Source organism: Eumetopias jubatus, unplaced genomic scaffold (genome assembly GCF_037043125.1).
Source record: "Eumetopias jubatus isolate StellerSeaLion01/CBP00866 unplaced genomic scaffold, mEumJub1_p1.0 scaffold_5, whole genome shotgun sequence".
In the NCBI taxonomy this organism is placed as follows: Eukaryota; Metazoa; Chordata; class Mammalia; order Carnivora; family Otariidae; genus Eumetopias; species Eumetopias jubatus.
In genome coordinates, this window is record NW_028274811.1 from 28,117,851 (window position 1) to 28,131,563 (window position 13,713).

Below are 13,713 nucleotides of genomic sequence, written 5' to 3' on the forward strand. Positions count from 1 at the left end.
CCTCTGTGGCCACAACCGCACTGCCTGTGGCTTGTCTCAACAGAGCCAAGAACAACCGCATCCTCTGCTTCTAACTTCACTCAGGACAGGAACCCCTGAGGGCCAGGCACCTGCAAGAGCCGGTGTCTGGGCCGCTGCAGCAGAGTTGGGCCGGGCTGCGGCATACTCCCTTCCCACCAGCCCCCACCACTGTAGCTACCCGTGGCTACCACTGCTTGGACCCACGGGGTGGAGGCTGCAGTCCTGCAGTCCAGCCAGGGCCTCAGACTCTAGCAGTGATAGCTCATGTTTATGGAGGCCGTGCTTTGGTCCGGGGACTCTGCTAAGCCTTAACAGGCATGGCGTCACTGAATTCTCACAGCTCTTTGCCCCCAGAGAGCTAAAGTCATTTGCCCAGGGTGACAAGCTGGTAAATGGGTTTACTTTAGAGCAGCATTCATCCCACTGCCCTTTTGTGCCTCTGCATATCCACTGGGCATCATCCCAGAGTGTCTCTACCTGGGGCAGGAGTGAAGCGTGGCCACAGAAGGCCTCCTTCTCCAAGGAAGACGCAGGGGAACAAAGAGGGCAAGGGACTTGTCATGGGTCACACAGTAAGCTACTCGTGAGTCCAGGTCACTGCCTTTTATTTCCGAAACCCCTGTGCTTGGTGAGCAGGGGAAGCATTCATGTCCCCACTTCTCCCTGGAGAGGTCCAGAGCAGGGACAGGTGCTCACAGAGGTTTCCACCTCCTGAACATTCAAGCCAGAGCCTTCCTTACAGGCTTCCTGTCCTTGGATGGGGATGGGTGGGTGGGTGGTGTCCCTGGCCTTTCAGGGGCCCCTAATGGGCTGTGCTCTTTCTGCAGGTCACGCTACAACTGCATCACGATGCTCCAAACTGCCCAGCAGCACCAAGTCGGGCTGGCCCCGGCAGAACGAAAAGAAGCCCTCAGAGGTGGGTAGTGCCTAGTGTCTGGACAAAGAGGAAGTGGTGGTGGGGAAGGAAGTGACAGGAGCGGAGAGCTGTGGAGAGGAAGGGAGGGGACGCTGCAGGTGCCTGGGGAAAGAGCCTTCCCAGCAGAGGGGACGGGCCCTGCAGAGCCAGGCCAGCGTGGCTAAGTGCAGTGAATGGGAGGAGGGGGCGCGCATGCCAGTGAAAACTGTGTAGGTTGTTGTAAAGACGTTCCAGTTCAGCTGAGCACGAGGAGGAGCTTTCCAGGATTGTAAGCGGGTAACGACAGAGTCTGACGCATTAACAAAAGGCCCCACTGGCTGCTCTGAGGAGAAGAAGAAGAAGAAATATGCGGGCAAGGGCGGGAGCCAGGGGGACTCGTCTACAGTTGTCCAGGAGAGAAGCCACGGTGGCTGAGAGCCAGGTAGTGGCAGTGGAGGAAGAAGTGGTTGGATTTAGCATGTTCTGGAGGCCAAGCCAAGGGCGCCAGGATGTGCTGATACAGGGGTGAGGGCTACGGTCCTCAGGATCATCCAGTTAAGTCATCTGCTCCTTCTGCCCGTGTCCTGTGCATCTGCATCCCAAGCCTGCCTTCCTTGGACCCGGGACATTTCTTGGGGCATGTAGAGGTAGGTGTTCCTGACTTCTCGAGCTGTGGAGAAGAGCGTGGGGGGTGGGTAGTGTTGGACATGAAAGGACATCGTGATCCTGCTCGTTGTGGCGCCTGAAAAATCACATCCTAGGGCCACATCACTCTCTCTCAGGTCCTCAGTGCATTGCACTGGGCACAGAAGAGGCCCTTTGCACAGATGCAGCTGCAAGAGCATTGAGCCCCCAAGAAGCAGGGGGTTTGAATCTGGCCTTTAAAGGAGACGTTGTTCAGCCTAGCCAGGAGTTGGGCTGGACACTTCACTTTTTTAGTCCTTCTCAGTCCATCTCTTACAATAAGGAAATTGAGGATCCCAGGGTTATAGAGCCAAGACCTGAAGCTCTTGAGGCCAAAATTGCGAAGGGTGGGAGGGCGCAGAGTCTTGGGGCAGAGTCCTTGACACGGAGTGGGGGAGGGTATCTTTGTTCTGAGCCTGGAGCCCTCTCCCCCCCCCCCCCCGCCCCCCGCCCCAACCACAGTCATGGCTGCTAACCACAGTCATGGCTCGGGGGCAATCCTGAGCAGCAGTAGTTAGCCAGCCCCTTGGGGGCAGTGGGGGCATCTTCCGCAGAACCTTGCATTTGAAAAAGAACTCCCCACATCCTCCCTTGAGGTGGCCTACCCCGGGACTCTCCTTTTGTGTGTGGGGTGGGGTGGGGTGGTTGAGACCTGATGCCTCCCATCCCCATCCCCCAACCTAGTGTCCTCCTTTGGCCCCATGGGGGAGGGGTGGAGATGGAAGGAGATACGTCCGGGAATGCAGTAAGGACTGGGACAAAAGCTGGGAATTAGGCGGGCATGTGGGTTGCTGTTTTGAGGTTCTAAGCACCCTCTTGGACTAGCCCTGCTCAGTAGGTAGATGGATATGCTCAAGGGCGCTGGGATGCAGGAGGCAGAGTGTGCTGTAGGGCTCTGGGAGCCTCTGGGACCACCTCTCTGCTCCTCCACCCTCACTCCACCTTGCCTTCCTACCCTCATCTTGAGAGCCACTGAGGCTCCCCAGTTACTGTGGTTGCATTAGTAAAACAATAGCCACTTTTATGTGCCTTCCCTGTACCTAGGAGGGAGGAATTCTCTGCCCATTTTGGAGATGAGGAACCTGTCTCAGAATTCAACCTGCCCCTGCTCTCAATGGCAGGTTGGGGAAGTTCTGGGGAACTGCTGGGGCTGGCTGGTTCACCCCACTCTGCCTGCCCTGCTTTCTCTGAACACCAGGAGGAGGTGGGGCCATTTCTCAAGGCAGAGATCCCAGGGGCAGGGCTGCCATCTGTACCCTGGATAGGCCAGGGGCTGGGAGGAAACAGGTGTAAGTGAAGGCCAAAGGGAAAGAGTGATTTGCATGGGGCTGAAAATTCCCCTACCTCTTGGGTTTTCCAGCACAGAGCCTTTGAACCTATCTCCACCTAAAAATAGACTCACATCATTGTAGGGGTGCCAATGCCCAGCCCTGCTGGGGACTGGTTGTACGTGGCCCTGGGTTCGAGCCCAGGGGCCTCTGCAGGCAGCTCTGAGGCCTGCCTGAAGACATCCGCCCTCAAGTCCTGGGCTCCAGGAGGGCTGAGGAAGCCCTCCCTATCTTGAACTGTCGCCAAGGACAAGCTTTTCCTCCCACAGCAGGCTGGAGTGTAGCCTACGAGGTTTCCCTCGTCCCCTAAGTGAGGAGGCTGAGCCATAGCCGGCATAAATTCCAAGCGATCGTGGGGCCGAGAGGAAACCATCAATGAAAGCTTCCAAATTATTTGGCTCATGAGAAGGCGGAGATGAAAAGCAAGGATTTGGCGGCAGATAATGTTTGCACTAAATCTCCTCGCTGGGCGGTTCCCCTCTCTTACTGTGAAAGGGTTGGGGAGGAGGGCCTTTATAGTCTGCTGGGCCTGAGGGCAGAGGGCTTTGGTCACCGTGGTGGAAGGGGATCTGTGAGTCCCATCTATCCAGTCCCTGGAGTAAGACCTCTGTGGGGTGGCTGTCAGGCTGGTCACACAGCGTGCTTCTAGTCTGACCCAAGGTCCCAGCCAGAATGCCTGTAAATTGATGAGCATGGTGCAGTCCCCTTCCTGGTGGGAAGCCCATGGTTCCCTTTGTCTCTTCATTTCTCACCGTGGACAGTGATGGCCTGGGGGATTTGATGGCCTGGAGGCCTTAGCATAGCGGCAGCACCAGCACCTAGTGGAGCCAAAAGCCACAGTAAGGGCTGGGCTTGGGTTTACGCCAGACCAGCGACCGCCCGTGATGACCTGCCAGGGGCCACCCTTCTGAGTGCACCTGAGGGTATAGATCTAGGGGCTCCCTCTATACCCGGAGTAAGGTGCTATAGGGCCGGAAAAAAAGTGCTCTGACCAGGAGTCAGGACCCTGGACAGGGCCCAGGCCATGAGGCCCAGCTTCCCTTCTGGCCTTTAACCAGTGGGTGGCCTCCCTCAGCCATTGTGAAAGGCGGTGGGGGAATCCAGGCCTCAGTACTGGAGCTGAAGGGACAGGCCCAGGGATTTCTGGGAGGCTGAGTTTTTGGTAGAAGTGCACCAAGTCCGAAGTCGGCCGCAGGATCCCCTTTGGCAGTAGAGGAAAAAGATAGCGTTGACCCCAAGGACACGTGCTGCTCCCTTCCCCTGCTCTGCCTGCCTGTGGGATCCCAACAAAGCTGAGATGTGTCCCTTAGGGCTTGAATCGGCAGGCAGGAAAGGGATTCGCCTGCCCCGGGAAGGTGGTACTCCTATATAAACCATGCCGAGGCCTTGGGTTTCTGGCCTGGCTTGTCTGACCAGATGGCATAACCATTATTGGTGCTTACCACTTTGTGGGTCCTATCTCTGAGAATCTGATGGAATCACGAAGGTTATTCTTCTAAATACTAATACCAGGCCCCCATCCTACCTCACCCCCAGAAATTCTGACTTAAATGGTCTGGAGTGGGACCCCAGGTATCTGTACTTTTTTTAAAGCCCCTTTTTTGGAAGCCAGGTTTAAGAACTGTGGCCACAGAGCTTTCTCCTTAATTTGCTGAGACAGGAGCTCCTGACTTGATCCTCCCTGGAAGGACCCCGAGGTTGAAGGACAAAGGGGAGCTTTCCAGCCTGGTGCAGTGACCTAAGCAAAGGCAGGGAGTGTGGGTGAGGACGATCCCCCAGCTGTTCCCCCTCTACCCCCCCACTGTGGCCAAGGAACTGACCGGTTTCTTCCAAACCATCGGCCTGGCCAGGGTGTGAAGGACAGTTCAGGAGGAGACCTGAGGCCGGCCCCGTGGGTTGGAGGTTGCTGTTTGTTTGAGGCCGTGTCTTCCTCAGGCCTGGGGCAGAAGGGCAGGCGGAATGTTGGGGGTTTCCCCTGGGCAGGGTTTTCAGGAAGTCAGCCGGAGGGCAGGGCATAGGTCTTCAGGACCCAAGAGCTGCTGACAGTAATTAAACTCAACGAGCGCTTGAGGGCACCTAACAGGCCCAGCTGGGTGCGGGGGGTTGGGGGGAAGGCACAGAAAACGCAGACCCTGTCCCCAGGGAGCTGGTCCTTGGGTAGCAGGATGCAGGTGCTACACAAGGAACTGTCTGTTATGGGAGGTGCGGCTAGCTTTGCCACTGAGGAGCTCTGTGACTGTTCGTCCCTGAGGCTTGTGGAGCCCGAGGTGGAGGAAGTGAGTGGAGGTGCAAGCTGGCCTCCCTGGGATCGAAGCCTTTGATAGTTCCAGAACGGGGTGGGCAGGAGTTGGGATCCAACTGTCCGTTTCCTTCGTAGGCCCTGGTGACAAATTAGTATATCCCTAGATGAGAGAATAGGGCCTCTTTTGCAGTTCCCACAGGGGCCCTTCACCATGCTCAGTGTCTTGACCTTGGGGACAGGGCCTGGGAGAAAAAGGTGATCTTGTGAATGAGCAGTTTCTGTCACCACTGGGGTATCCCCCAGACCCAGGGTCCATGAAAGTTCCTATATAAGTTCCCCCCTAGAAAAGGCAGCAAGTGAAGAGTGAGGATGCAGCTTATTGGCTTGGCCTGTTGCTTTTAAAAAAACGGGAGCCTTCTATTCTGGGTGCAGGCGTGGGGGGCCAGAATGTGTTGGGGTGCAAAACCACAGGATAAAGAAGATGCCTACCTGGAGGAGCACAAGTGCTATCCAGATGTTTGAAATAACATTTTATATAAAAACAGTGATGGCATATGTTGTAGGAAAAGGTAAAATGCTTGAGAGATAAAATACGGGAAATCCAGAAAGGTTTTATGCTTGCCCTGTGATTTCAAGCCATGTTTCCAGCCAACAGTGCCTCTGTTGCCCTGTGGGGTGGGCGGGCGGTGACGGGGAGCCCTTCCACTGGGCCAAGTGCCTGCTTTCTTAGACTCCTGCTGCCTTCCCTTGGGGTGGGGGGCAGAATCCGCTTCCAGTATAGTTAGAAGCATTGCTGCTCCCGCCAGCTGGAAAGTCCTCCTGGCCTCTGGGGCTTGTCTTGCAAAAGAAATGTGTGTAATAAATTCTTTTAAAGAGCAGGAAGTGCTGTTATCCTTGTGAAAGAGAAAGAGGGTGTGTGTTTGAGAGACAGAGAAGTCTGACCAAATTAGCCTAGTGGTAGCTTGAATGGGGCTGGGCAGAGGGTGGCTATGTTCAGAGCCCTTCTCTGGTGTTTTATGACTAATTTAAGTAAGTTTGCTCTTGGCTGAGATACTCTTTTTTTTTTTCTTTTTAAGATTTATTTATTTATTTGAGAGAGAGAGCCGGCAGGGGTGGGTGGAGGGGAGAGGAGAGGAAGAGAGAATCCCAAGCAGGCTCCGTGTTGAGCGGAGCCCAACACAGGGCTTGATCTCATGACCATGAGATCAGTAGTCGGAGTCTTAGCTGACTGCGCCACCCTGGCACCCCTGGCTGAGATAACTCTTTATCAGGTTCCAGCCCAGAAGAGATTTTTTTTTTTTAAGATTTTTATTTATTTATTTGAGAGAGAGAGTGAGTGAGAGAGAGCACGAGAGGGTGGAGGGTCAGAGGAAGAAGCAGACTACCACTGAGGGGGAGCCCGAAGTGGGGCTCGATCCCAGGACCCTGGGATTATGACCTGAGCCGAAGGCAGACACTTAACCAACTGAGCCACCCAGGTGACCTTCCTCCCCCAGGATAGATTTCTTTTTTTTTTTTTAAAGATTTTATTTATTTATTTGAGAGAAAGAATGAGAGCCAGAGAGCACGAGAGGGAAGAGGGTCAGAGGGAGAAGCAGACTCCCTGCTGAGCAGGGAGCCCGATGTGGGACTCGATCCCGGGACTCCAGGATCATGACCTGAGCTGAAGGCAGTCGCCCAAGCAACTGAGCCACCCAGGCACCCCCCAGGTGCCCCCCAGGGTAGATTTCTTAAAAAGAAGAAATACCTGGCTGATTCCCAGGCAGTAATTTGCAGTGGTTGAAATATAGTGCAGACCTCAAATAAGTGGTTTACTTCTTTGAGTCTTGGTTTCTCTATCTGTAAAATGGCGATAATATGGATTAGGTGGGGTTGTGTGTGTATATACATGTATATTATATATATTTCAAGTATTTAGCATAGCACCTGTTTTAACAGGACAATTACTTCTCAAAATTAGCTTGTTTCTAATGAGATTGAAGTGCTCAGAAAAAACAATTGTGATTTAAAATGAGATACTCAGTAGCAGTTCCGTTTGGCAGACCCCCCAAACATCCTCAGGGGGATTCGGAGGAAGATGCCAGTCCTAGCTTTATGTTGGGACTCCTAGTGTGGACAGAGGTCAAGGAGAGGCCGTCTTGGCCAAAGCTGATTTCATTGACTTTGAGACCCTGACCAAGACCAATTCCTAAAGTCCACCTGGAAGAATCTTCGGGGCCAGCCTCTTGCCTCTACTCTCCCTACTAGGCAGGACAGGAAGTTTCAGAGTTTAGTCCTACTTCAGACAAATCCTGGGGCTCATTCATTGATTTGCTGAGCACCTGCTGCATGCTAGGCACGGTGCCACGGACAGGTCCAGTGATAAACAGGACACGTGTAGGCTCCGCTTCTCCTCAGCTGAATTACTGGAGGAGATGGACATCCGACAAATAATTACACAAATAATCCTATTTTGTAATTATGGTCAGCGGTGGAGCCTTTCCTTAAGTGACTAAACCTCCTCTTGGTGTCTCTTGGTCTGAAATACGCTGTGATACAATAATTCACCCTTGAGAAAAGGAAGCAGAGACCATGGTCCCAGGATGAGATGTTCAGGTGACATCCACAAATCTCATGATCACGTACGAGAACTCGGTGCACGGCCCAGGGAAAGTTGCCTGTGGTCATTAGCTTTGCTTTTGGAGGTCATGTCAGACTCCACTGATAGTTTCTGGCAGAGCCTGTTTTGGGTTGTTCCTGGGGAAATAGGTGTGGAAAACAAGACAGACTGTTCTGTGATTGTTGTCTTCAGTCTCGGGAAGAGGAACTGAAGGTCAGGGCCATGCGCGTGTCCCTACGTCTGCACAGAGCAGCGTCGTCAGCTCCTTCCGGAGCTGCACTGGCTTCCCATCACTCAGATTGGTTATTACATCTGAGTTTTAGACCTTTCAACATTCTTCATACTGTTTGAAGAAGCTACAATTAACATCTCCCAAGCAGCTCAGCAGAACTTGATTGCTAGGCAGCAGACCTTTAAAGACAATTTGTCATTTTCTGCCATAAGAGAGAAAAAATAGTAAACATTCACGTTCTTAGAAAATTACTTGTTTTCCAACTTCCAACTTTTCTAGCCATGGTAAGGCCTCCGGTTCATCAGTGTCCGTTTTATTCTTTATTTAGTTTTCATAAATATTTCAGAGGTGTTTTAGGAGAATAATTGAGCCTTTTTTAAGTTTAACCTCTGGCAGTTTAAAATAAAAAGGATGTTTGGGTGACAGTTGGGTTGCTATATTTGTGGATAGGTTTTATATAAATGTACAGAGGCTCCTTTGGAAGGTACAGAGTACCCAGCTATATGTAGCCTTGGGCAGCGACCCAGGAAAGTGGTGGCAGATCCGTGGAAGGCTCTTGAGCCATTCAGCCTTTGTTTAGCGCCTCCCAAGTGCTAGGCCCCATGGGCACTGTTGGGCTCCAGCCTGCGGCCCAGCCAGACCTCAGCTGAGCTTACCTCGTTCTTATGGAGGCTACACGGTAAGAAACCAGGCGATTCCAATACAGGGGCGGTGGGAGGTCAGAGGAAGCCCAGAACCCAGCCTGGGATCAGGGAAGGTTTCCCAGAGCAGATGTGGACGGGACCAAGCCCTCCAAGATAAAACAGGCTGGCACCACTTTGGCAAGAGAGAAGAGCATCCCAGCAGGGTGCTTCTCTGTGCCAAGGGTCAAAAGTGCTCCACAGACTGATGTGTACCTGTGTGGCCACAGGGGCTGGCAGGCCCTGCAGCTCAGCCTGAGGGAAGCCGGTGGAAAGCCACCGAAGGGCTTGAAATTTGCAAAGGCCACCATCTGATTTGCATATTCCAGCCTTTGGGGAAGCTATGTGATTTGGCTTCAGTATGGGCATTGAGCACGCAGCCAAAAGGGGCAGGCCGGTTGTGGGGGAGAGCTGGTAGGCTCCAGAGTTTGTGGCCTGGGATCTTTTGCCCCTTTAACAGGTAGGACCTGGTGCAGGTTATTTAACTAACCTCAGGTTAGAGTCCCAGAATAGGGATGATGGCAGCATCGGCCTCAGAGAGGCGGTGTAGGGACTAATACTAAATCAATTCAAGAACATCCCTTAGACTGGTACCAGATACACGGTGCTCTCTGTTGGCTGCCACCGTCATGATGGTGCTCCCGTTCCTGCACTTCCATCAGTCCCCTGCCCCAAAGGGCCACCTGTGTCCAGTCTTCCACCTGCTCCCTGAGTGACCTGGGATGAAACACGCACCTCTCTTGGGGCTAGACTCTTACCCCTCTCTCTCTCTCCCTTCCTCTCCCTCTCCCCCTCTCTTCTTCTCCTCCTCTCTGCCCTTCCCTCCCTCCCTCTCTCCCTCTCCTTCCTAAATCTCTCTGATCCAGTTGAGCCTGGGATCCCTTCCTTCCTGCTGAGTTCTCAGCGCCACACCTGTTCCTAGCTCAGGGCCACCTCTCCGCTGCTGGTGGGGCTTGACATTCTGGTCTCTCAGACTCCAGCTTGGGTAGTGCACTGGTCCTTGGGCTTCGAGCCCTGCAGACCAGAGGCTGCATGTTGCTCCAGTTAGGTCCCTGTGCTTGGGGAGCTCTACGTATATCCTCGAGGTACCTCACCTTGTTGATGGGAGTTCAGAAAGCTCCTCCTTGTGGAGGAGCCAGCTGGGGGCCTCCGACTCCTCGGGTAATTTCCCAGAGAGGCCCTTTCATTCATTCATTCACTCTCTCAGTCACTATTTTCTGAGCACTTACTGTGTGGCAGTGGTCATGCCAGGCACTGAGAACGTAGCAGACAACAGGATTGCTGTAGGGGGGTGGAGGGGAGGTGGTAAAAAAAAAAAAATAGCAACAGGTGGACACCAGTTAACTGTTGGGGTGTAAGTGCTGGGAAGCGAGGGGGGATGACGGAGTGGAAAGGGCCTTTGTGCGACACTTGGTACTCCCTGAATCAGGGTGATCGGGAAGGGAATCCTGAAGGAGATGGTGCTTATATGGTAGCCCAGGATGAGGGAATAGCAATTGCTTTCAGACTTACCTGTGCATCTCTGGAGGGGCACTTAGTGACGGTAGTGAAGGGGTGATTTCCGGGGCAAGATGACGGGTTGTCCCCGGTGGGAGGCTTCCCGTGGCATCAGAGGGACAGGGCTTTGGTCTGGACCCCACTTAGTTTACCGGGATCAGGAGAACTTGAGGCCTTGTTGAGGCCACTGTGGGGGCAGTTCACCCCACCAGGTCCCGCCTCAGCTCCAGAAGGAAATAACCAAGCCCCAGTCCTGCTGGGCTCTGCAGAGGCATCGGCTAGGAAAGGCCCAAGCCGGGAGAGGGAGACTTGGGAAGAACAGCACAGAAGCACCCACTGCCCAAGTTTGTGTTCTTGTATCAGCCGTCTTAACCGCTTGTTAATAAGATATGCAAATTATCGGGGCTGTGAAATCTTCACTGCATTTCATCTTCTGCTTAATTAGCATTTAATCGTAATCTCATTTTAATTTTTTCACACTGGCACCCTAATTAAACGTTAGGGTGTTAGTCTTAACAATTAAATTATGTTGGCAAATAGAGTCTTCAGGAAACTTGACCTTTTCCAAGCCGGGGCCCTCTCTAGCCAGATGCAAATGTTAGTTAGATTCTGGAAGATGCTGCCTTGAGTCCCCTTAGTGCACCCATTTCGGTTGTTTCCTCATTGTTGTGGCCCTCAATTCAAATGAGACACGCACAGCCAGTGAGTTGGGCCCCTGGCAGGCAGAGGTTAGCACTGACCGGGTTGGTCATGGGCCTCTGGAAGGCCAGTGAAGCTGGTTTTTCTGGGGAGGGAGAGATTTGCTGGAGTTTGGTCTGAGGCCTGCAGTGCTCTTGGAAGTGGTTTCTCCACTTGTGATTCTCGTTTGATAATCCCTGGGAAAGTGGGTGCCTAAACAAGTCATGTAGTGATCTGGAGCTGCTACCAAGACGTGCAGCAGCCCTTTGTGGGAGGCCACAGTGAGGTCAGGCGGTGGGGAGGGAGGGGCATTGCCGGTGTTGGCTGGGCTTGCAGATGGTTCTGGGGTGGGAATACGGAGGGGGTCGGTGGGGACAGACAACATCCAGTGAGCCGTTGCCCAGGAGAAAACCAGAGCATGAGGGTGCGCACGTTCATGGCCTGGCTCTGAGAAGATTTGGATGGGCTTGACTGAGAAAAAAATGCAGCCCTACCCTCCTCTTACTCTCTCACACGTAGAAGATGGCCCTGTGTTGCCCCGGCTGAGCAGGGGACACGGTATCCTTGTTCTTAAGGGACGCTGGGGACCCTGACCCACGGGAAGCTGTCTGTAAGCTGCGTGGGGGCCTGGCCTCTCCCTCAGCTGTTTACATAAGGTCCTGGCCTTTCCTTCGTCTGGGGTTGGTGGCCTGCCCTCCTTCACACCTCCCCTCGAGCAGGAACATAATTCTAAACTTGTGGAAATGCCCCGAGCAGTCAGTCCCTTAGTGGCAGTAATGCCTTCACAGAAGCCTTTCTACCTTTTTCCCCTTCCCTCTGAGGTCCACTCCCATCCGTCCTTCAAGCTCTGTCCTTGAACAGATCAGAACACAGGTGAATTCAGTTCAACACGTTTACCCAACATCTCCTGTGTGCAGAGCCCTGTGCTGAGTTCAGAGAAGATGTGTCATTGTCATGATTTCCTTTGGCTTCGGCTTCTCACTCCCAAGTAAGTGGGCAGAAAGCCCACTCAGGTTGCCTTTGCGTCTTCCTGCCCTGGCTGTGGAGCAGACCACCCTGAGGCACTCTTTTCCTCTCCTGCTCCTGACAGGTTTTCCGGACAGACTTGATCACAGCCATGAAGATCCCAGACTCCTGCCAGCTCAGCCCGGATGACTACTACATCCTGGCGGACCCATGGCGACAGGAATGGGAGAAGGGCGTGCAGGTGCCCGCGGGGGCAGAGGCCATTCCAGAGCCCGTGGTGAGGTAAGCCAGGGGGCGCTAAACAGGGGAGGCCGGGGCAGGGGGCCTTTGTAGCCTCCCTCTATTCCGTCTGAGATTCTTTGGTCCCATCAACCACTGAAAAATTCCAGAAATACTGGCAGTTTACCTTTGAGGCTGAGGGCCTGGGCTTGGGCTCAGCTCTAGAGCCAGATGGCTTGGGTTCAAATCGCCACTCCCATTCACTGGGACCTTGGGCCAGAAATGTAATCTCCTGGGCCTCAGTTTCCTTGTCTGTGAAAGGAGAGTGTTAACAATACCACCTACTTCGTATGGTGGTCGAGATGACAAGGGCAGCGACACATGGGAGACACTTGGTGCAGGGCCTGGCACACACCAGCGCTCGGTAGAAAATGGCCATGGATTAGCTTGATGTCAATCCAAATTGCCTCCCATGAGCAGATCTTATCAGGGAAATCTCCAGGCTTCTAAATAGTCTCTAAGACAGGGATAAGCCATGCTGTTGACTTCTTAAACCTTTTTAAGGAGTTCTGAGTGGGAGGGAGTTGAATGCTGGCACACAGCAGATGCTCAGGAAGCAGAAGCTGTGACCACCCTCAGGAGGGTTCCCTGCCAGGGATCAGGGCTGTGTCAGGGTGCGTCCTCTCTAGGCTTTGTAGCCTTCTGGTCTTGCGGATTGGAGAGACCCCTGGTGCATCTTGGCCATGGCCCTTGCCTCCAGGGACAGAGCTTAGCCAAGTGCTGCTTTCTGCACCCTGGGAAATCCCTAAATCTTGTCTCTGGGCTGAGGGACCCGATGTCCTGGCCTCCCTGGCCCAGCAGCACACTTGGCCTTGGCAGCCCCGTGGCTCTCGGTTAGGTGCATTTTGACCAGGTCTGGGGCAAAGATTGCAGCCTTCATCACGCTTGACATTGGCACCGTTGCTTGCTGGCAGCCACACCTGTGAGTGGCTCAGAGACCCCCAGTGCCCAGCTGGTGCCAGGCTTGTGCTGGGCATGGGATTACAGAGGCAAATCAGACTCTTGAACCCTCCTTAGGTGCTCTGTGAGGATTGGGTGCTGGGCAGGGCTCATCTTGTGGCTCCGGAGGGCTGAGTGCCTGCCAGCTCTTGGTGTCAGGCCCTCTGAGGATCAGGGGAGCTCTAGGGTTCTCTGAAAGGGAGAATATGTGGGGTTTGCAGAGGGAATGTATTCTCTAAACGTAGGTTAAGCTCCTAGCCGGTTTCATACCTTCATCTAGGCAGACTAAAGAACAATTACTAACCTATTTGAGCCAGGTGTCTCCTCTGTAAAACGGGTCTAATGACAGTAGCAGCCTAATGGTGTAGTGGGGATTAAATGCGAATACACGTGGCAAGGGCCCAGGGCAGCGAAGGGGCGGGACAGGCCAGCAGCCGGGCAGAGAGGTGAGTCCTGATGAGGCTTGGCCCAGCTGTCTGTCCTCCCTCCTTGATGTCAGTGTCAGGTGGTTCTGGAAATATCCAATGGCCTGGGTAATTAATTGCAGATGCTTCCACACCAGTAGCGTGGCTTCTGTCTGCCGGCGCAGTGCTTTATCTGTTGACATCAAGAGGAGAGCACGCGTTGAGCTCAACGAGGTGCATTCCCCGCATATGCACGGCTGCTCTAAGCT

The 13,713-nt window shown here is 53.6% G+C and overlaps 1 protein-coding gene across 9 annotated transcripts in view; it reads left to right on the top strand.

The window, feature by feature from the left end:
• The window catches only part of JADE2 (jade family PHD finger 2), a 51,965-nt gene that overhangs the window by 11,630 nt on the left and 26,622 nt on the right, over window positions 1-13,713 (top strand). For 8 of the 9 annotated variants that reach the window (XM_028103744.2, XM_028103749.2, XM_028103747.2 and 5 more), the window contains 2 exons: window positions 849-937; window positions 11,947-12,104. In XM_028103744.2, coding sequence (XP_027959545.1) covers window positions 849-937; window positions 11,947-12,104 — 247 coding nt within the window. Of the gene's footprint in view, window positions 1-848; window positions 938-1,027; window positions 1,564-11,946; window positions 12,105-13,713 lie in introns of those variants that run through there. The other variant, XM_028103751.2, reaches the window with a different exon arrangement.